The sequence below is a fragment of the Carcharodon carcharias genome, chromosome 12 (genome assembly GCF_017639515.1).
Source record: "Carcharodon carcharias isolate sCarCar2 chromosome 12, sCarCar2.pri, whole genome shotgun sequence".
In the NCBI taxonomy this organism is placed as follows: Eukaryota; Metazoa; Chordata; class Chondrichthyes; order Lamniformes; family Lamnidae; genus Carcharodon; species Carcharodon carcharias.
Window position 1 is genome coordinate 122,487,416 of NC_054478.1, and position 23,444 is coordinate 122,510,859.

General features: G+C 45.6%; 1 protein-coding gene across 4 annotated transcripts in view; it reads left to right on the forward strand.

Annotated features, from left to right (window-relative positions):
* Positions 1 to 23,444, forward strand: part of LOC121285014 (caspase-8-like) — a 59,096-nt gene that overhangs the window by 12,233 nt on the left and 23,419 nt on the right. For all 4 annotated transcript variants that reach the window (XR_005944591.1, XM_041201087.1, XM_041201089.1 and 1 more), the window contains exons 2-7: positions 6,183 to 6,494; positions 8,767 to 8,866; positions 9,457 to 9,607; positions 11,513 to 11,664; positions 13,150 to 13,213; positions 14,168 to 14,230. Coding sequence is in view for 3 of the 4 variants with exons in the window: in XM_041201087.1 (XP_041057021.1) it covers positions 6,199 to 6,494; positions 8,767 to 8,866; positions 9,457 to 9,607; positions 11,513 to 11,664; positions 13,150 to 13,213; positions 14,168 to 14,230 (826 nt within the window). In the remaining variant the exon portion in view is untranslated. The remainder of the gene's footprint in view (positions 1 to 6,182; positions 6,495 to 8,766; positions 8,867 to 9,456; positions 9,608 to 11,512; positions 11,665 to 13,149; positions 13,214 to 14,167; positions 14,231 to 23,444) is intronic.

Consider the following 23,444-nt stretch of genomic DNA (forward strand, 5'->3'; position numbering starts at 1 on the left):
GTACATTATGTTCACTTTGTTAATAAACTCCCAAGAATGTCTCCTTGCCTATGGCTCTTGTTTTGATGGATAATGTTCGTGTTCTCAGATGTGAAACCTTGGTACTGCACAAGATAAAGGCAGGTGTCTCAGTCAAGGGCCTCACCTGTGCTTTGTGCAGCCTTCCCAGCACGTTGATGGTGCACTTTCACTGGCTCTGATCACATCCATCATGCCTACATCTCGTTGGGGCTTATCATTGCTGCCAGAATGTCCTGGGCCAGTGGCACAGAGTTCCCTCATTTTCTCTGTGTGCTGTCAGCACCTTTGAGGTGCGGCTGGCCCCCCATCTCATCAGCACTTGTGTCCAGTGACAGTGTGGTCCTGAAGGATTCAGCTCACAAAGGATGCATAGGACCAGGACAAGTTAAAGTTTCCCTGCTGCATCCCCATGACATGACCTGATCACAGAGCTCAAACGAGGTGCCAATGGCCAGAAAGGAGTCAAACATTCACAGATGCAATGTGCGGATTTATGGAGTGTCCTCACTGCATGTCGTCATCATCCTCCATGAGTCTAACAGCTATGAGGGTCTCGTGAGTGCACCACCTCGTCTGGCCAGAGCGATGGCCTCATCACCGTCATCCTCGCCTTCAAGGACCTCCTCACCCTTATCCCCATCGACATTGACCTCATCAGAGGAGATGTGCAGCTCTTCCATCTCCTCCTCAGCCGCCCCTCTCCCTGTTGACGATACATGACACCTTCTGTGGACTGTATTGCAGGGCTCCACCAGACTGGTCCAGGCACTTCATTTTCAACATCCCGATCATTTGCTCCACCAAGGTGCAAGTTGCAGCATCAGCCTCATTGTACTTCTCTCTGCTGCACTCTGAAGCCGTCACATGGGTGTCATCAGCCACATCCTCTGTGGGTAGCCCTTGTCCTCAAGGAGCTAACCCTGCAGCCTCTATGGACCCTGGAAGATGTCAGGGATCTGAGACCTACTGAGAATTTAGGAGTCGTGGACACTCCCTAGGAACTGTGTGCAGACCTGCAAGGTGCATTTGTGGTGGTCTTACACTAGCTGAACATTCAGTGAGTGGAAGCCCTTGCGGTTGACATAGGTAACTGTTTCTTGCTATGGAGATCTGAGCACCATGTGAGTGCAGTTGATGGCACCCTGCACCTGTGAAAAACCTGCGATCTGGGCAAATCCCCGCGCTCTTGCATCCTGGTTTCCCTGATCCAGGCAAAATGCACAAAGTTGTGTCCCTTTGTGAAGACAGCGTCCATGACCTCATGGATGCATTTGTGCGTGGAGGCTTGCTGTATTCCACAGAGGTCACCTGTGGAGCCCTGAAAGGAGGCACTGGTGTAAAAATTGAGCGCGGCAGTCAAGTTCACAGTTACTGGCAGTGGATGCCCTCCATGTCCCCGTGGCACCAAATCCTGCAGCATGTGGCAGATATGACTGACCAGTTCCCTGGAGATGCGCAGTCTTTGGCGATATTGGTTCTTGGTCATCTGCATGAATGACAAGTGCCATTTATAGACCCTCTGTCTAGCTAGGCACCGACCAGCAGCAGCTCACTGTGGCTCATCGGTGGCATGAGCGGGTGCCCTAGCCGCCCTTCTTCCTTGGGGTGCTACTCTTCCCTCTGCCCATCCAAGTGCCTCCATCACACTATCTCCTTCATCTCCACTCTCTGTAAGCCATGAGGCATACGGCTAGGACCCCAGGCTCCATGCTTCTGATTTACTCCTCCTGCAGGATGAAAGAGAGAGGGCCATGGGTTAGCTTGGGTGTACTAAGAACCTCTCTTGGTTAAGTTTGAAGACCCCTTAACCTATCCCAGAGAGTGCAGTTTAGTGCGCTGCATGGCTGCCTAAAACCCCACCAACTTCTGCCCCACTCCATCTGACCAATTGGCAGCAGCTTCGCCCACTGGACTGCATGCTGTGCTTTCAGCTCAGGCGCAAGCATCCTCCTAACCCGCGCTGCAAGGCTGCATTGTTACTTGAACCATGCGGAAGACTGGTCCAAACCTGAATGATGATGTTGCAAGGGGCTATGACCACCTCCACCATTGACTGCTCCACGGCCAGCTTTCACTGGAAGATGGTGCAATGTGCCCAGTCGATCAATTGTTCTGCTAGAATGCTCATTAGTTTTCAGTCTGTGCCCGAAGGGTGACAAGCTCTAGATCATTTGGTGCCGCTATCAGCCCTCCGCAGTGCTTGAGTGCGCAGATAAGCTAAAGGTCCAATTCTAAGCATGTCAATGTGGTTGCACTTGAACTGTCTCAGCTGTGGAGGAATGGTCACTTTATACAAGGTTTCCCTAATGCATGGCCGTTCCCCTCCCATCCCGCCCCCTGCACATGCTTGTGCATGACCATCAACTGCTCTGCAGCCCTTGCACCACCCCCCCCCCCCCCCAACTCGCCTCAACTGCAGTGCTGCCCTTGCCCTAACACCGCACTGTCAGCCAGCCAGGTAAATGCAACTTGCCCGTGCCCTCATTTGAATGCACAGCGCCTCAACCTTGCAGTCCAACAGGCAACCCTCATGGGCGTTAAGCTCATGCACTCAACTCTGAGTTCCCTTGAAGTGCAGCTCGCCAGGTGCATGCCTCATAAATGCTGTTGTGTGCTCAGATCATCAAGTGGGGAAGATTCCCCACAAAATTTAAAAACTGATAGCAAAAGCTTCTACAAGTATATGAAAGGAAAGAGAGTAGCTAAAGTGAATGTTGATCCCTTGGAGGATGAGACTGGGGAGTTAATAGTGGGGAACGCAGAAATGGCAGAGAGGCTTAATCAGTATTTTGCCTCAGTTTTCAGGATGGAGGACACTAGTACCACCCCAATAGTAACAGGTAGAGCAGAGGGTATAGAGAAGGAGGAACTTAGAACAATCACCATCACTAGAGAAAAAGTACTGAGCAAACTATTGGGATTAAAGGGTGACAAGTCCCCAGGACCTGATGGCCTACATCCCAGCGACTTAAAGGAAGTGGCAGCGGAGACAGTGGATGCATCGGTTATAATATTCCAAAATTCCCTGGATTCTGGAAAGGATCCAGTGGATTGGAAAAATGTTAATATTAACACCCTAATTCAAGAAGGGGGGAAGCAGAAAGTAGGAAACTATAGACCAGTAAGTTTAACGTCTGACTTTGGGAAATTGTTGGAATCCATTATTAAGGAAGTAGTAATGGGGCATTTGGAAAGTCAAAATGCAATCCATCAGAGTCAGCATGGTTTTATGAAGTATTTGACTAATTTGCTAAAGTTCTTTGAAGATGTGACAAGCAAAGTGGATAATAGGGATCCTGCAGATGTAGGATATCTGGACTTCCAGAAGACCTTTGATAAGGTGCCGCACAAAAGATTAATACACAAGATAAGATCACACGGAGTTAGGGGTAATATATTAGCTTGGATAGAGGATTGGCTAACCAACAGAAAGCAGAGAGTCGGGATAAACGAGTCTTTTTCTGGATGGCAAGCTGTAATCAGTGGGTGCCACAGGGTTTGGTCCTTGAACCCCAACTATTTACAATCTATATTAGTGACTTGGGTTCATGGATAGAAGGTACTATAGCTAAATTTGCAGATGACACCAAAATAGATGGGAAAGTAAGTTGTAATGAAGAAATAGGAAATTTACATATGGACAGGTTAGGTGAATGGGCCAAACTTCGGCAGGTGGAGTTTAATGTGGATAAGTGTGAGATTATCCATTTTGGTCAGAAGAATAAAAAGGAGACTTATTATTTAAATGGAGAGGAACTTCAGAATGCAGAGGGATCTGGGTGTCCTCGTGCATGAAACACTGAAAGCTAGCATGCAGGTACAGCAGGTAATAAGGAAGGCAAATGGAGTTTTGATATTTATTGCTAAAGGAGTAGAGTATAAAAATAGGGAAGTGCTGTTGCAACTGTACAAAGCATTGGTGAGACCGCACCTGGAGTACTGTGCACAGTTTTGGTCCCCTTGAGGAAGGATGTAGTTGCTTTGGAGGCGGTTCAGAGGAGGTTCACTAGATTGATTCCAGAGATGCTGGTCTTGTCTTATGAGGAGAGATTGAGCAGTTTAGGCCTATACTCGCTAGAGTTTAGAAGGATGAGAGGAGATCTAATTGAGGTGTATAAGATGCTCAAGGGGATAGACAAAGTAGACATGGAACGGATGTTTCCCCTTGTGGGGCATTCTAGAACGAGAGGCCATAGTTTAGGGGTGGTAGATTTAAATCAGAGATGAGGAGGAATTACTTTTTTCAAAGGGTCGTGAATCTGGGGAATTCACTACTTCATGGTGCAGTGGATGCCGGGATGCTGAATAAATTTAAGGAGGAGACAGACAGACTTTTAATTAGTAACGGGTTGAAAGGTTATGGGGAGAGGGTGGGAAATTAGAGTTGAGGCCGAAATGAGATCAGCCATGATCGTATTGAATGGCAGGGCAGGCTCGAGGGGCTGAACTGCCTTCTGCTGCTCCTAGTTCTTATGTTCTTATGATTCTGTAGAGCTGGGCTTATAATGATATGCAGCTGTATTACAATGCAGTTCCCAACGTGCGGTAGCGGGAAACACTTCCCGCCATTGACGGGTGGAGGGGATGATTGCAAACTGGTTTTACGACATTGTGAAAGTGATTTTTGGCCTTGCTGCCATATTGTCTGCTCATGCCTGCCATGACGCCCCATGGCAAAGGACAAGGAAGATTCTGCCCATTGTTTCACCGAAGATCCTCTGGAAAGGACTTCCAGAGTTCCATCTTCGCATACAGAACACAAAATTGACAGCGTCAAGACCTTTTCAAACTTTATCCTTTTTCATAAAGTGCTCCCTTACACCAACCTCTGCAGAGACCTTATTTGTCTTGTCCTATGTTTTGTGTGTGTGTGTGTGCACGTATGTGTGTGTTGGGACTTTAAAAGGGGTAAATCATGACACTTCCGGATTACAAATTGTACGTTCACCAGTTTTGCAACTTGTTTTAAAAAATAAGTTTTATTTCATAATAAATCAATTATTCTGAGTTAATTGAAAGAAGCTTGTTAAAATCTCTTTTATTCTGGGTCTAGCAGTAGCAAAGGTAAACAATTGGCCATTTTGGTGAGTGATTTTAACATTTACACTTATGGTAGCACCTTTGGAGTTGTGGGGCTACAGAAACTACGCACTCCTCCCGTCCCAGTTGTAACACTACTTTGATGTTTACCCTGAGGGCCCTTATCTCCCCTTCATCATGAATATGCAATTCCTTCAACTCACAAGTTGATTCTAAGCTGGTCTCTCCACTTCATCCTCAAACTGCAGCATAACCTGTATGCATCTATTAATTGCCCTCCAGAGCTCCAGAGATGTCATCATTTCCCCTCTGCTTTGATTTCCTCTTTTGCATGGTTACCAAGATCTTTTATCCTGTTTGCCCAATTTCCTATGCCACTACTCTTACTCTACTCCTCCCTTCTCTCAAAGAGACTGGTCCTTCTTGTTCTCACCTATCTACATCTGAATGGTCACTTGGGCAATCTATTGCAGAGTGATGGAACTGAATCCTGGCAAGAAACATTACCTTCAAGAAAAGAGGTGGAAAAAAAATGTTGAAAAAAAAATTACTACTGCAATTCACAAAACTTAAAATATAGCAACACAACCTAAAGTCAAACCATAGTCCAAACTGTTCAGTAACTCTAAATTCTTTTGTACTGCTACAAAACCTAGTAAAGTCTAGCAGGAATGGTGGTTTACTAGTTTTGTATTAGACTAATAATTGAGAGAATGCAGTTTAAATCCTATCATAGCTGTTTGAGATTTTGACTTCAGTTTATAAGAAAATCTAGAAAAAAATATTGGTATCAGTGAAAGTGACTATGAAGCTGTCAGATTGTTGTAAAAGCCCAACTGGGTTCATGATGCCTTTTAGGAAAGGAAACCAAGCATTCATACCCAGTCCAGCATGTTGACAAATGTAGACTAATTCAATAAACGGTGTGCCCTCTGAAAGGCCTAGCAAGGCACTGAGTTATATGAAACCACTACAATGATTCTTAAAAAAAGAAGACACCTTCTCAGGGCAACTAGGGATGAGCAATAAATATCTCTCTTGTCAGGAACAGCCACATCAACAGAAAATAGTAACAGCATAATGAAAATTATTTCTGAATCCAAATTTTGCTTTTCTTTCAGGTGACTGAAGGGGAAGATGGCTACTAATGCAAACAATTTTAACAGCTTAACTTTACATAAAATAAGTGGAGAATTGGATGAAGAGGAGGTGAGGGACTTGAGGTTCCTGTGCACTGATTACATTCCAGCAGGCAAAGGGATAGTCACTGCACTGGAAATATTCACAGAACTGCAGCAACGAGAGTTGGACGTTATTCCAGAACTTCTGTATCGAATTCAGCGTTTTAAATTACTCTCCATTCTAGGAAAACAGAAGACATACATGGAACAGCTTTTGCAACAACCAGGAAATTCCAAGATCTCAAATTACAGGTTTTTTCAAAAATTATTATTTGTTGAATTATTGAATATTTTTTCCAGGATCTGACCATGAAGATGCTATCCTTGCTGGGGTATGGTTCCATGCCGGGCATTCACTCTGGAGCGTTGCTAGACTATTTAACAATGGAAACATTACAGTACTCATCCTTTTCCCCCACATTTTCCAGCACAGATCATTAGAAAGACTGATCGACTTATGGCATATATATAGTGCCAATTACAACTCCAGGATATAACAAAGTGCTTTACAGCCAATAAAAGACTTCTGAAGGGTAGTCACTGTAGAATTCAAGATAGTCATAAAGAGCAGATAGCTTGGTTGATTATTCTTCTTTCTAGCTTAGAGACTCTGAAGGAAATTGTAGTTCTTAGCACTTGAATCAGCCTAGATCAGTTAATTGAGCAGGGACTGGGAATCGGGCCTGGAACCTTCTAGTCCAGAGCTCATTTAACACATAACCTTTACCAATTTGCTTTTGGGCCACTTATGCATTGCTCATGGCAGTCAGGCTTTGAATTAAAGTGAAACCATTTAAGTTAATTTCAATGTTACAACACATAGCAAACTGCATAGATTGCAGCATTGCATCTCACACTCAGCTAATTGTTATTTCATAGAATAGTATTGCACAGAAGGAGGCCATTCAACCTATCGGATCTGCACTGGCTCTTTCTAAGACCATTCCAGCTATGCCCACTCCCCTGATTTTTCCCCATATCGCTACATTTTTTTCTCCAAGTATTCATCCAGTTCCCTTTTAAAGGCTTCTATTGAATCTGTATTCACTATCAGGCAACGCATTCCAAATCCTAAGCATTCACTGCTTAAAAAATGTTTTTCTCATGTTGTCTCTGATCCTTTTGCCAATCACCTTAAATCTGTGTCCTCGGGTTATCAATGCTTCAGCCGTTGCAAACAGTTTATCTTTATTAACTCTGTCTCAACCCTTTTAAACACCTCCGCCAAATGTGCTCTTAGCCTTTTCTGCTATAAGCTTCTCTAGTCTATTCATGTAACTATAATCCCTCATCCTTGAAACCATTCTGATAAAACTCATCTGTACCCTCTCCAATGCTTTCATATGCTTCCTGAAGTGTGGTACATGGAATTGGGCATGATACTCTAGCTGGGGCCAAATCAGTGTTTGATATAGGTTTAACATAACTTCCCAACTTTTGTATTCTTAATGCTTTGACAGCTATGGTTATTCTGTCCTGACATCTTCAAAAATTTGTGCACAGACAACCCCAGATTTTTCTCTCTATGTTTGCAACCCCTTTAACATTGTATCATTAAGCTGCATTGTCTCTCTTCATTCTTCCTACCAAAGTCTGCATTGAATTTCATCTGGCATGTATTTGGCCATTCCATCAGCTTGTCTATTGAAGACTATCACTATCTGTGTCACCATTTACTACACTTCCAAGTTCTGTGTCATCTGCAAATTTAAAAGTTGTGTCTTGTTCCCCCAAATACAAGTCATTCTTCTTCTTGAGTTGTCTGCCTGAACATTGGTCCAAACCACAGCACCACGACCTCCACTGTGGGAAGGGCAACGAGACAGATCCCAAATAAACCCCTGCCAGAACAGGGATCGAACCCTGCACTAATCTGATCCACACCAGCCATCCAACCAAATGAGCCAACTGGCTCCCCTCACCACCACCTTTTACATTGTAGCCTGGAGCTATGGATAGTGATGGTAAAAGCCTCTTATGTAATTCCCACGCTCTCCATCCCATAACTGGCAGCTGTGACTCAGTCATCTAGGTTCTGTGGTGTGGCAATCCATCCCTAAATCTCTCTCTCCTCTTGTAAAACCCTCCTCAAAATCTACCCTTTTGATCAAGCTTTCTTTCACCCCTCCTAACAACTCTTTGGTGAGTTGTCAATTTTTATCTGATTATGCGCCCAATGACTTCCACAGTAACCATAAGTATGTTGGGTGAGAACAGATTTGGACTTAGGCTCTAAATTGCCTCTCCATCAACCTCCTCGTCACAGCCTTAATTTCAAAGCTCATTACACAGGAAGAATGGCCACCTGGGTGAACTGCTAAGAGTCAACATCAAAAAGTGAGAGGAGAGAAAATTTGGAAAAGTTACTAACATCTGAATTGCTTCCTACCATCAGGTAATTGTGCCTTAAAGAAAGAGTTGATTTGTGCACTCACCACACGATAGTGTTTTCCAGTTTTCAGAACATAGCTTTAGAAGTTCTTTCAGAAACCAGCTCTAAAACCTCTCTCATTTCTGTTTACAGAGTGCTGCTTTACAACCTTTCCAAAGAGATTGATGATAAAGAGCTCAATAGCATAAAATTTATACTACAGGGAAGCAAGAAGAAATATCAGGACATTAAGGTAAGTTGGAGTGTATATCAGTCTGCTCCATTCATGTGTGTGTATTTTTAAGTTTGATGCGCTGAATTTACTAATCCTTGTAATTATTTCAATAGAAGTTGGTTTTTTGCTAAAATGTTGAGCTTAAACATTACTTCCTGGTAGCTGCCTTGATAAAGGCAATGTGTAACTGACTCATACCCAGCAAAAAGACTCAAGTTCAACGTCTAGCCTCTGTGAACTCATCTGGCAAGTGTGTAGCAATTGATATCATGATTATTGGACTAGCAAAAAGTTAGCAAGTGCTTCCATTCCTGATCGCTCTCCAGGGCCATGGCTGGAAAGCAATTGTGTGGACTTTGCATAGGACATGAACAGACTCAGTTGTGATGTCTTCACCTGATAAAATAGCCCGATGACATTCTCAGCCTGGAATGACATATGAAGAATAGGCTTTTTGAAGTACTGGATAGAGCCTGTGCCTGTATAACCATGACCCATTAAAGGTTATTACCTTCAGGACAGGATGGGAGAAAGTTGGAAATGTTTTAAAGAAACCTCACTGAGCTAATGAATAATGGAAGCTGTGCTTATGATTTGTTTTCCTTTAGAATTTTATGGAGATCTGCATTGATCTGGAAAAAAAGGAACAACTAGCACCAAATAACCTACAGATTCTGCTGAAAGCCATGAAGGAAATTAAACGATTTGATCTAAAGAGCAAACTGGAAAGCTATCAGAACATGACTTGGGATACGCAAGGTCTCATTCTGCATTTTATAGACCTGAGAGCTATTTTTTATTAGCAAACATTCATTGTGATGACAAAGGCTATGCCTTCAGGTTTTTGACTAATGTGGTTGAGAATGGGAGCTTGTTGATGTGGAGGCATGCTGGGAAAAATGATCAATCAACTATTCAATCCAAAGTCAAAGTTTTCCCCAAGATTTACAGTAAATGCATTCCATGAGTTTTAAACTCCACCAAAAATAGTTAACTGTACATCCCTTCAGTTGTCATACTCTTTGCCAAAACTGGGTGTTTTGTATTTCAGTTGAATCCTCCTCTTCTGTCTTGATGATACAGTTACTCGCCTTCCCAAGGGAAAATCTAACCTTATTTGCCAGCTCTTATCTTGATGAAACTTATTGGCTGAGATCACTGCTGTTGATCCACTTTGTTCAATTGTTAAGGACAACATCAGATTTTATGTCCGTCATGTGTGTTAGATTCTGTCACCTTTGGATGTCACTCAGAGATTACATCTCACAAGGCACAACAGTTAAATCACTACATCTTTACCTCCACTATGCCCATTGATCGGTTAAAGACAATTTTGTTGCTTCTTTAATACTACAAATACATGATCTCTTCATGTCGCTAAAGTCTAAGCAAAGGCTTCTGTCCTTTACCTTTTATGATTCCACTCTTAATCCTTCTTCACTTTTTTATACTCCATTGGTTTCACCATCTCCTATGACCTCAAAAACACCAGCTTCTCCAGGACTTCTTTGGGAAGCCTTCTAAAAAGTTACTTTCCTTTGTTTCTGTCAGAACTTATTTTCCAATCAACAACTATTAACTGTCTATAAAGCATGTGTTCATCAGAGACGTGAATACAGCTTCCAAATCTAGGGAAGGTCTTCTACAGATCTTGCAATCCTTGATTTCTGATGGGCAACCTTTTTTTAAAAAAAAACAAACCTATGACTGGTCTCACATCCTCATTAAATGAAGATTCATCACACTGTTCTACTCTAATCTTTTCTTGGGCCTCAAGACTACTTTGCTTCATGAATTTTTCCCATCCTTTTACAACTGAAAGATTTTAAAAATCCTAAATTTGGCATCGACTTGCCGCTATTTACTAATTTGCTTTATCTTTTCTTACACTCTTCTTCAACTTGGTGATGTTCTGTTTTATAGGTTGTCCACCACTGTGGTTGCTCCATAGGGCTGCCAACTCTGGTTGGTGGCATTTTTGTTTGATTGTGTGACATCTGACCACGTGGCACATGACCAAGTAATGTCTGTCCACATCTGATTGTGTGGCAATCAAGCAACATTTGCTCACATGATTTATACAAATGTTATTGCATTTACCCTCTAAAGGTTGAAACCCCTGTGAGTTGAATATTTTTGCTTGTGGTTTTGCACCAGCAGCTGTTGTGCAACAAGTCCCAACAACCAAAAGACCACCCATGAACAAATGGGGAAGAGGGCAAACGTGAGGGCGGGAAAGAGAGGAAACCCAGGGAACCCCTCGACATTTCTGACATCACCCCCTCAAAATTGACAGTCTCTAATTTTCGGAATCCTCACTTGCCAACAACCATTGATTGATGAGGCTCCCCCAACGCGATCCTTGAAAGTTATCATTTCTGAATTCTCCTAAATACCATCTCTACAACCTCCCCAATATGGATGCAACTCTCTGCAAGTGCTATTGTGGAGTGGTGGGGAGTGAGGCAACACACACTGCGGCAGGAAACTCCCAGTCATTCCATGAGAGTTGGGAATCCGAGTTGATTCAGTAAAATAAAACTGCGCCCTACCACTTAGTTTTCAGTAATTTACTGTGATGTTCACCATGTAAACATCTTTTCCTTCATTTTTTTTTATAATGAGGCTAAACCACAAATGAAACTAATTTTTTTTTACTTCAAGTTACACTTCCACAACAAGAAAGCAGGAGGCAACCAAAAGAGCCTAACCAAGGGATGTTCCCTACAGTCAGCTGCCCTGCTCAGGCCGATGCCAAATCAAATGTTTCAGCAGGAACCGAAAGTCACCAAGAAATTCAGCAAGCACCATCCACCGTAAGAGCGTAAAGAATTATTGTGTCTGTCAGATAGGAGTGCGCGTAGGAAGTCATTCTATGGCATTGTCTTTTTACTCATTCCAAGTCAGCTATCTTGCTTCTTCTGACACACTGGGCTGCAATAAGTGATGGGCTGACAGGTCACAAGTAGATCCCAGAGCCTAGTTATGACCTGCAGGGATCTACACAGTTGCACCAACCTGTTGTGGGTTTATAGCACCCATCTATGGATGACCACTTATGTATTTAAATTAGGCAGTTTAGTTTTGGAGATGGCCAGGCAATAGTTCTGAGAATTCAAAACTGGACAGGAAAACTTTGGTTTTCAAGTACTGGATTTAAAATAAAAAGCAATATTAAAGGGCAAAACTGAAACCGCTCATGCATATGCAGGGAGTGTTTTATCTGTGCTCAATCAACCCTCAGTTCATCCATGTGTAGTCAAGGCATGTGACAGTCTAACCCCACCACAATCATAGTTTTAGTTTGGGTATAAGGCCCAGCAGATAGTGAGAAGCTTAAATTTGAGGACTGTCCATCACTAACTGACCTCAGTTGGGTGCATTTCATAAGCCTGGTTATTCGAAGCATTCAGTAAAGACAAGATTGTAGCTCAAGAGAAGCACAAACTACGACTCTCAAACCTTGACTCTCAAGTCTTCCTGCATGAATTCCACTATCATTGTAGGGAGACGAGTGGCTCACTCACCTGCACTCTCAGTTTGCAGAGGATAAACGTTACTGAGCAGCTTGTTTGTTTCAGTGTGTCTCTCTCACTCTCACGACTGGGGCTATTCTATTCTTGAGCTTCAAATCATTGTATGTATGTAGTAATTTTCCAGCTTTTCTGCATTGCCACTGTCTAGATAATAAGACTTACACAAATACTACCTCCTCCTCTAACAAGTTTCTTTCACCATTATTGTTTAGTTATTTGATCACATTACTTTTTCCTCTTTCAGATTTAGTGATGTTCTGCACTGTGATTCCTGGTCTGTCACGCTGGTTTCCTAATTTAAAAAAAAACAATTGTCTGCTGTTGCTAGAAGTGAAAGTTGGGGAAATAGATGAACACTAAACCAAAATTACAGTCAATGACCTAAATCTAAGATAGGTTGTACATATTGTGAGTTAATAAACTCCAACTCCAAGTAAAATTGGAAACTTCTCAAATTGAAGCATGTTATCATCCTTGGTGTAGACAATACACTCCAGTTCCTCTGGAGACCATTGGTCACAGAAGGCCTCAGACATAGCTGTGGAAGAGAGGCAACACGCAGTCACTATCCAGTATATCAGGGGTGCTAGCTTCACAGCCAAATAGCCTGCCAACATTGATCATCTGGCCTGATTTTACTCAGTCAAAACTCATTCATTTCATAGAGTTAAAATCGGTCCAGGCTGTCAACAGAGGAAGAAAGAACAGCTGAAAATGGATGAACAGATGCATCCAATTAAAATTACTCTTTATTGTTTCTCACAGGCAGATGACTCAGCTGTGGAAAGGCCAAATCTCCAGCAAGCAGGGGGTTCAACTACAGAGAAGAGTGAGTAGAAATGGTTCCTTTTCCACAGCAGTTTTCTTTCCTTTTCCTTCCTGTAGACATGGATCTGCACCCGTGTAACAGTCAATCAGTACCAGTTACACCGTGCTACCTTGCCCAAAGGACCATTCGTATGCATGCCTAGAAAGTGAGCACCATCAGGCATTTTGTTCATGAAGGGCATTGTGATCATGCCCCGACTCTCACTTGCAGTGCCAGTAAAGGTCCAGGATCAGAACCTGGAGTAGGGATGCTGGCATATTCCCACCCCACCCCCCCACCCCCAAAACAAAATGGTCACGGTAGTGTGCCAAATGCCGAGGTAAGCTAGATCAATATAGATCAGACATTGAACAAGGAACTCTGGTCTTCATGGATCAGTGCCAGAATGATTAATGTATTTATCAACCATGAGATGCTCTTGACTCTGAACAAGCGCTACTTATACCTTTGATCAATACTCAGGGCACTGTTCTATTTCACCATTTTTATTTCAATATGCTCCATTGAAGGCAGACTGTTGCTGGTTACAGTTCCAAGATGCCAGGTTCCATCCAATACCTCACACAACTGGCCAATCCTCTCTTCCCCATTTTTTGCCCAAAGGCATGGAGATCAACTGAATTAGCCCTTACTGAGATGGATTAACACAGGCCATCAATCAAACTCAAGGCCTGGCTGACCACCTTTAAAATCCATGGTCTTGATCACTGGCACACCATGACAGGTGTGTGTACCATCTACCAGATACACTGCAGCAGCTCACCAAGGCTTCTTTGACAGCACCTCCCAAACCTGTGATTTCCCCCTCCTAAAAGGAAATGGGCTGCAAGTGCATGGGAACACTTCCACCTTCTCAAAGGTAAACAGGAATGGGCAGTAAATGCTGGTGATGCTCACACCTTGTAAATGAAAAAGAAATTCTGATTTTTCTTTTATTGTTAATTTGTTTTTCAGATGTATATGCCATGACCAAGCTGCACGGAGCTATGGAAGCAATACAAATGGGATCTACACCAGGTAATATCAACTAGTTTGTTTTTTCAAGGTTTGCACTGCTTCCCTTTTCTATCCTCCATTTTCTTCATAGTTCAGATATCACCAGACCTACTGAGAAGAGAAACCAGTACAAGCTGCCCATAATATGATAATTCAACCAATTTTGAAGCAGGCATTCTGGTTTTGAGGGTGGCTGTCCAGTCTTTTTTCCAGCTGTAAAGATGTTGCTTTTGATCCCTCCTTTAAAAAAAATGCTGCATGCAAGCGAACCTGGAGTTGTACCTTCACCAAACTGGTTTTGGAAAGGGCAAAAAATGGCAGCCCTGCTTGCTCCCATGCCCTTATTAATGCTAATGGCTTGAAGAAAGATTTGTAGAAGTACAGATCAACTTTGCTGTCAGCTGTACAGGGAGTTTGGCCCAGTGACAAAATATGGGGCTGAGATAAATCTGTGATATTCAAACTCACAAAAGAGAAATAAAATAATTGGCCTCTTTTTAAGCCATGTTTCATACCTGAATGTGTGTCTTTTGCTGCTTATGGTTTCCACATGCATGGATACTATTCTATTACATATATTCTATTACATGATTGGTGGAATTACATTCACTGCATTAAACGTATATTTACCAAGACTTTTTTTTGTTTCTATTTAATCACTTAATATTCTCATTCATAATAAGAAGTCTTAGGAAAAGCAAGTATTGTTAGGCCCAACTAGCTTGTTATTGTTTCATAGGTCAATTCCATCTGCCACCATATCCAACAATCTTTCTTTTCTCTTTCCAGAAATGCATCTGGCATTTTCTTAAAGCCATTTGTGCTCTTCATCAATGAGCTTTCTAGGGGCTCAGTTTGTTCTGTAGGTTCAAGCCAGCATATGCATGACTTGGAAATTAAGTGTAGGAATTTTGTAATTTAATATTTATTAAGTGGATGGCTTCTGGAAGTTAATGTTTCTGATACGCAGATTTTTTTTTAGCTTGTTAATAGCTCAAGTTCTAGTTAACTCAGAGGGTTGGATTTTTTGGAAGGGGTGGGGTCCGTACCCCCTGGAATAAAAGTTGGGAGCGAGCCTGCCTCAGCTTGGCTGGCTCGCCTCCTAGCCATATCACAGCCCATCAGGTGAAGCAAGTCCCACCTCAAGAGCTACAGGCCAGTCAAATGGGAATGAAGGAGGTTGGTGTGATGGGGCCTGGACGTTAAGGTAAGTCCATGGTCTTGCTGGAGCCAAGCTGGCAGGCTCCAATGGGAGGGGCGGGGTGACCGGTGTGCACAGGACATGGTGGAGGGGGAAAAGGTGATGTGGGAAAACTTTGATGGGGGTTCTCTATTGAGCACAGGGGGTTGTAAAGGAGGCATCCCACCCCTCAATCTGCCACCAGCCCACTGAGTGAAACCTGCTGGGCTGCACACATGCAGGCATGGGCCTCTTTTGCCATGGGTAAAATCTGAGCGGAGGTGGGAGGAAGCTCTTAAGTGGCCATTAATGGGCCAATTAAGAGCCTCAGTTGACCCACAGGACAACATGGGCCTCCCAGTGCCTCCCGTGCCATTGATAAAATTGTTACGGGGATGGGGCGGGTAGGTACCAGGAACAGCGGCCATCATGGCACCCAATTTTTTGTCCCCTACCCCCCATCAGCCATACTGCCTGCCAACCCCTGCACCCCCCACAATTCGGGGTCTGTAAAATCTAGCCTAGAATTACTTCATTCTCCTACCACATTAACTCCTCCCATTTAAACCTGGCCGGAGGGTCAGGCAGAATTCTAGTGGAGATAGAAGAAGAGGATTTGCCTGAATGAGGCCCTAGATTTTCTGAACACTACATTTCAGTGCTGGAGTTATCCCATTTATTTTAGTTAAGTTAGATATCAGGTTGGGAGAGTAGCAAATGGCAAAGACAATGGGCAGAATTTTCTGTGCCTGCTGGTGTCAGGCGTGTTTGGCGGCGTGAGCAGGGCTTGCTGAATGTTCAGCTGGTGTGTGACCACCACAAATGCATCCTGCAGGTCTGCGAACAGTTCCCAGGGAGTGTCCACAATTTCTCAGTCGGTCTCAGATCCCTGAGGGTCCACAGAGGCTGCAGAGATGGCTCCTCAGAGACAAAGGCAACCCACAGAGGATGTGGCTGATGACACTCATGTGACGGCCTCAGACTGTAACAGAGAGAAGGTACAATGAGGCTCATGCAGCTCGCGCCCTGGCGGAGCAAACCATCAGAATGCCGAAAATGAGGTTCTGGTGCCTGGACCGGTTTGGTGGAGCCCTGCAATATAGTCCAGAGAAAGTGTTACACATCATCATCATCTGCTGCACCCTTTACAACCTGGTGCTGTAATGGGGAGAGGAGCTGGCTGAGGAGGAGATGGAGGAGCTGAACATCAACAGGGATCAGGGTGACGAAGTCCATGAAGGCAAGGATGATGGCTATGAGGCCATCACACTGACCAGACAAGGCAGGCATACTCGGGAGGCTCTCATAGTTGCTAGATTTGTGGAGGAAGATGACAACATACAGTGAGGAGACACCAAAGCTCCTCATAATGCATCTGTGAATGCTTGACTCAAGTCTGGCTGATGGCAGTGCACATACTTTCTGTGATAAGGCTCCTGTCATAGAGACGCAGCGGAGGCCTTCATAGCCATTCGATTCTAGGAGGATGATGATGACATGCAGTGAGGATGCTCCATGGATCTTCACATACACCCTGTGAATGTCTGACTCCTGTTTAGCCAAGTGTAGCTCGCTTGCACTCTTGAGATCAGGGTCATATCATGGAGATGCAGCTGTGAAACCTTAAGTGCATCCGATCCTTTGCCAGCCTTCTACACCTGAGCCCTTCAGGAGCACACCGTCACCGGTCATAGATGTTGAAGAGATGAGGGTCCAGCCCCACATCAGAGGTGCTGAGAGCACACAGAGAGAATGACAGAACTCTGTGACACCTGCCCAACAACATTCTGGCAGCAATGACAAGCACCATTGAAGAGCAGGCATCAGCAATGTGTCCAGTGAGTGTGAAGCCAGACCATTACTTTGGTCTGAAGGCTGCACAAAGAACAGGGAAGAGGTCCTGGACTGAGACATCTTCCTTTATCTTGTGCAGGAGCCAAGGTTTTACATCTGAGTGACACAAACACTGCCCATCAGAACAAGAAGCTATTCTTGAGAGTTTATTTACTATAGTGAACATTAGGTATAAGTGATTAACATCCATGCCCAGGCTGTGCAGCTACATTTTCTTAACCTTCCTAACCCTGCCACAATGCCTTGGTGTTCTCCTGACATCCACAGCGGAGGTAGAGACAGCCTGCTGACTGCTACGCCCTGTCTGTGATGACCTTGACGGGTGTCCTCTGGGGAGCTGAGACCTGGAGGGCCTGGCCTGCTTTTGGGGTCCTGCTGTATGGCAGTGGCCCCCTCCTCGGCCTGCAGAACTGTAGCTGCTGGGGTCACAGGAAGAAGGGATTTGGATGGGCTGGACACTCTCAGAGTCACCTGTGTGAATGGCCCCAGGATGTGCACCTGCTGATCCTCCTCCCTCTGGGTGCCCGAGAGTCCCTGGCTTACTCCTTGAGGAGAAGGGGAAGCTGAAGTGAGTTCGAGCTGCCCCGCATCTCTCTCGTGTTGACACTGCTGGAGGCCAAAAGTGGTGTCAGTGATGGAGTTCAGCCTATGCAGCAGGCAGTCCCCATCCTGCCAGTGTTGTCCTGGGTGCATTGGTACACCAACATGTCAGCCTGATGGCGAATGGACTCCTCCGTCATACCTTGCAATCTGAAGATTGCAGCAGATATCCTTTCCTGATGTTCCCGAGCTTGCCTTTGCAGCTCCAGCAACTGAGGTATGACTGAGTCCAGAGGCTCATCATCTAACTCGGACTCAGCAGATTTCTGGACCTCAGCAGTCCTCCAAGTGCTGGGCACCTAGGAAGTCCCTGTCTCTACCTGCTGTGGATCAGACAGTGCGATATGCTCACCAGATTGTGACCCATACTAAGACCAGGTCCCACCGAGGTGTGTCTCTGTGCTGGTGGAGGGTTTGGGTGAGCACTGTGATGGGTCTTCAATGAGGGTGCCTTCAGATTCTTCTTCCAAAGTGTCTTTGGAGCTTGATTGGAGGCCCTGGGTCAGCTGTTTCCCAGCTCTGTGCCTGCAAAAACAAGGAGAGATAATTAGTGCATGGCAGTGGTTGGTGAAACAGGACACGTCACTCACAGCATGGTTGTCTGATGAATGTTGCACTGCTGGATCGTCGCTTGGTAAAGCACCGCCAACCTCACCATCAGCACAGGATCAATCCAGATCGTCACCGGCCAGCTGGATGACTCAATTTTCAACGTCCATGAGGATTTTGATTTCAGACATTCCTCCACCAGTCTGCGACCTCTCCATCTTGTTGTGTGCCAGCTTGTTCTGCATGAGTACAGGTGGGGACAGTGTAAGTGGGATGCCTGCCAGGCCAGATTATAAGTATGCCTGGCATGTGCGGGTGGTGAGTAGTCCCATGGATGGGATGAGGACGTGATCCGCAGGGCAGATCAAGGAGTGTGTAAGAGAGTGAATGGTGATGTCCCTTGAACTGGCAGTGAATGAGATCCCTGTGGATCAGAATTACCTGGAAAAACTCAGCAGGTCTGGCAGCATCGGCGGAGAAGAAAAGAGTTGACGTTTCGAGTCCTCATGACCCTTCAATAAACTATGTGAACCCAAGGAGAGGGGTGAAATATAAGCTGGTTTAAGTGGGGGGGGGGGTTTGGGTGGGGGGAGAGATGTGGAGGGGGGTGGTGTGGTTGTAGGGACAAGCAAGCAGTGATAGGAGCAGATCATCAAAAGATGTCACAGACAAAAGAACAAAAGAACACGGAGGTATTGAAGTTGGTGATATTATCTAACGAATGTGCTAATTAAGAATGGATGGTAGGGCACTCAAGGTATAGCTCTAGTGGGGTTGGGGGGAGCATAAAAGATTTAAAAATAATGAAAATAGGTGGGAAAAAAAAATCTATATAAATTATTGGAAAAAAACAAAAGGAAGGGGGAAGAAACAGAAAGGGGGTGGGGATGGAGGAGGGAGTTCAAGACCTAAAGTTGTTGAATTCAATATTCAGTCCAGAAGGTTGTAAAGTGCCTAGTTGGAAGATGAGGTGCTGTTCCTCCAGTTTGCGTTGGGTTTCACTGGAACAATACAGCAAGCCAAGGACAGACAGGTGGGCAAGAGAGCAGGGTGGAGTGTTAAAATGGCAAGCGACAGGGAGGTCTGGGTCATTCTTGCGGACAGACCGCAGGTGTTCTGCAAAGTGGGCACCCAGTTTATGTTTGGTCTTTCCAATGTAGAGGAGACCGCATTGGGAGTAACGAATACAGTAGACTAAGTTGGGGGAAATGCAAGTGAAATGCTGCTTCACTTGAAAGGAGTGTTTGGGCCTTGGACGGTGAGGAGAGAGGAAGTGAAGGGGCAGGTGTTACATCTTTTGCGTGGGCATGGGGAGGTGCCGTAGGAGGGGTTTGAGGAGTAGGGGGTGATGGAGGAGTGGACCAGGGTGTCCCGGAGGGAACGATCCCTATGGAATGCCGATAGGGGGGGTGAAGGGTGGTGGCATCATGCTGGAATTGGCGGAAATGGCGGAGGATGATCCTTTGAATGCGGAGGCTGGTGGGGTGATAAGTGAGGACAAGGGGGACCCTATCATGTTTCTGGGATGGAGGAGAAGGCGTGAGGGCGGATGCGCGGGAGATGGGCCGGACATGGTTGAGGGCCCTGTCAACGACCATGGGTGGAAAACCTCGGTTAAGGAAGAAGGAGGACATGTCAGATGAACTGTTTTTGAAGGTAGCATCATTGGAACAGATGCGACGGAGGTGAAGGAACTGAGAGAATGGGATGGAGTCCTTACAGGAAGCGGAGTGTGAGGAGCTGTAGTTGAGGTAGCTGTGGGAATCAGTAGGCTTGTAATGGATATTGGTGGACAATCTATCACCAGAGATTGAGACAGAGAGGTCAAGGAAGGGAAGGGAAGTGTCAGAGATGGACCACGTGAAAATGATGGAGGGGTGGAGATTGGAAGCAAAATTAATAAATTTTTCCAAGTCCCGACAAGAGCATGAAGCAGCACCAAAGTAATCATCGATGTACCTGAGAAAGAGTTGTGGAAGGGTGCCGGAGTAGGACTGGAACAAGGAATGTTCCACATACCCCATAAAGAGACAGGCATAGCTGGGGCCCATGCGGGTACCCATAGCCACACCATTTATTTGGAGGAAGTGAGAGGAGTTGAAGGAGAAATTGTTCAGTGTGAGAACAAGTTCAGCCAGATGGAGGAGAGTAGTGGTGGATGGGGATTGTTCGGGCCTCTGTTCGAGGAAGAAGCTAAGGGCCCTCAGACCATCCTGGTGGGGGATGGAGGTGTAGAGGGATTGAACGTCCATGGTTAAGAGGAAGTGGTTGGGGCCAGGGAACTGGAAATTGTTGACAAGGTGTCAGAGGAATCACGGATGTAGGTGGGAAGGGACTGGACAAGGGCAGAGAGAAGGGAGTCAAGATAACGTGTAATGAGTTCTGTGGGGCAGGAGCAAGCTGACACGATTGGTCTACTGGGACAGTGCTGTTTGTGGATTTTGGATAGGAGGTAGAAGCGGGCCGTCCGAGGTTGGGAGACTATCAGGTTGGAAGCTGTGGGAGGAAGATCTCCAGAGGAGATGAGGTCAGTGACAGTCCTGGAAACAATGGCTTGATGTTCAGTGGTGGGGTCATGGTCCAGTGAGAGGTAGGAGGAAGTGTCTGCGAGTTGACGCTCAGCCTCCGCGAGGTAGAGGTGAGTGCGCCAGACAACAACAGCACCACCCTTGTCAGCGGGTTTGATGACAATGTCAGGGTTGGACCTGAGAGAACGGAGTGCAGTAAGGTGAGAGAGAGAGAGATCAGAATGGGTGAGAGGAGCAGAGAAATTGAGACGACTAATGTCGCGCCGACAGTTCTCAATGAAAAGATCAAGAGAAGGTAAGAATCCAGAGGGAGGGGTCCAGGTGGAGAGAGAATATTGGATCTTTTCATTGAGAACTGTCGGCATGACATTACTCGTCTCAATTTCTCTGCTCCTCTCACCCATTCTAATCTCTCTCTCTCTGAACTTACTGCACTCTGTTCTCTCAGGTCCAACCCTGACATTGTCATCAAACCCGCTGACAAGGGTGGTGCTGTTGTTGTCTGGCGCACTCACCTCTACCTTGCGGAGGCTGAGCGTCAACTCACAGACACTTCCTCCTACCTCTCCCTGGACCATGACCCCACCACTGAACATCAAGCCATTGTTTTCAGGACTGTCACTGACCTCATCGCCTCTGGAGATCTTCCTCCCACAGCTTCCAACCTGATAGTCGCCCAACCTCGGACGGCCCGCTTCTACCTCCTACCCAAAATCCACAAACAGGACTGTCCCCGTAGACCAATCGTGTCGGCTTGCTCCTGCCCCACGGAACTCATTTCACGTTATCTTGACTCCGTTCTCTCTCCCCTTGTCCAGTCCCTTCCCACCTACATCCGTGATTCCTCTGACACCTTACATCACATCAACAATTTCCAGTTCCCTGGCCCCAACCGCTTCCTCTTCACCATGGACGTCCAATCCCTCTACACCCCCATCCCCCACCAGGATGGTCTGAGGGCTCTCTGCTTCTTCCTCAAACAGAGGCCCAAACAATCCCCATCCACCACTACTCTCCTCCGTCTGGCTGAACTTGTTCTCACACTGAACAACTTCTCCTTCAACTCCTCTCACTTCCTCCAAATAAATGGTGTGGCTATGGGTACCCGCATGGGCCCCAGCTATGCCTGTCTCTTTATGGGGTATGTGGAACATTCCTTGTTCCAGTCCTACTCCGGCACCCTTCCACAACTCTTTCTCCGGTACATCGATGATTACTTCAGTGCTGCTTCATGCTCTTGTCGGGACTTGGAAAAATTTATTAATTTTGCTTCCAATCTCCACCCCTCCATCATTTTCACGTGGTCCATCTCTGACACTTCCCTTCCCTTCCTTGACCTCTCTGTCTCAATCTCTGGTGATAGACTGTCCACCAATATCCATTACAAGCCTACCGACTCACACATCTACCTCAACTACAGATCCTCACACCCCGCTTCCTGTAAGTACTCCAACCCATTCTATCAGTTCCTTTGCCTCCGTTGCATCTGTTCCAATGATGCTACAGTTCATCTGACATGTCCTCCTTCTTCCTTAATCGAGGTTTTCCACCCACGGTGGTTGACAGGGCCCTCAACGGTGTCCGGCCCATCTCCCATGCATCTGCCCTCACAAGACGTCAGAAACATGATAGGGTTCCCCTTGTCCTCACTTATCACCCCACCAGCCTCCGCATTCAAAGGATCATCCTCCGCCATTTCCGCCAACTCCAGCATGATGCCACCACCAAACACTTCTTCCCTTCACCCCCCCGTCGGCATTCCGTAGGGATCGTTCCCTCCGGGACACCCTGGTCCACTCCTCCATCACCCCCTACTCCTCAACCCCCACCTATGGCACCTACCCATGCCCACGCAAAAGATGTAACACCTGCCCCTTCACTTCCTCTCTCCTCACCGTCCAAGGGCCCCAACACTCCTTTCAAGTGAAGCAGCATTTCACTTGCATTTCCCCCAATTTAGTCTACCGAATTCGTTGCTCCCAATGCAGTCTCCTCTACATTGGAGAGACCAAACGTAAACTGGGCGACCGCTTTGCAGAACACCTCTGGTCTGTCCGCAAGAATGACCCAAACCTCCCTGTCGCTTGCCATTTTAACACTCCACCCTGCTCTCTTGCCCACGTCTATCCTTGGCTTGCTGCATCGTTCCAGTGAAGCCCAACGCAAACTGGAGGAACAGCACCTCATCTTCCGACTCGGCACTTTACAGCCTTCCAGACTGAATATTGAATTCAACAACTTTAGGTCTTGAACTTCCTCCTCCATCCCCACCCCCTTTTTGTTTCTTCCCCCTTCCTTTTGTTTTTTTCCTATAATTTATATAGATTTTTCTTTTCCCACCAATTTCCATTATTTTTAAATCTTTTATGCTCCCCCCACCCCCACTAGAGCTGTACCTTGAGTGCCCTACCATCCATTCTTAATTAGCGCATTCGTTTAGATAATATAACCAACTTCAACACCTGTGTTCTTTTGTCTGTGACATCTTTTGATGATCTGCTCCTAACACTGCTTGCTTGTCCCT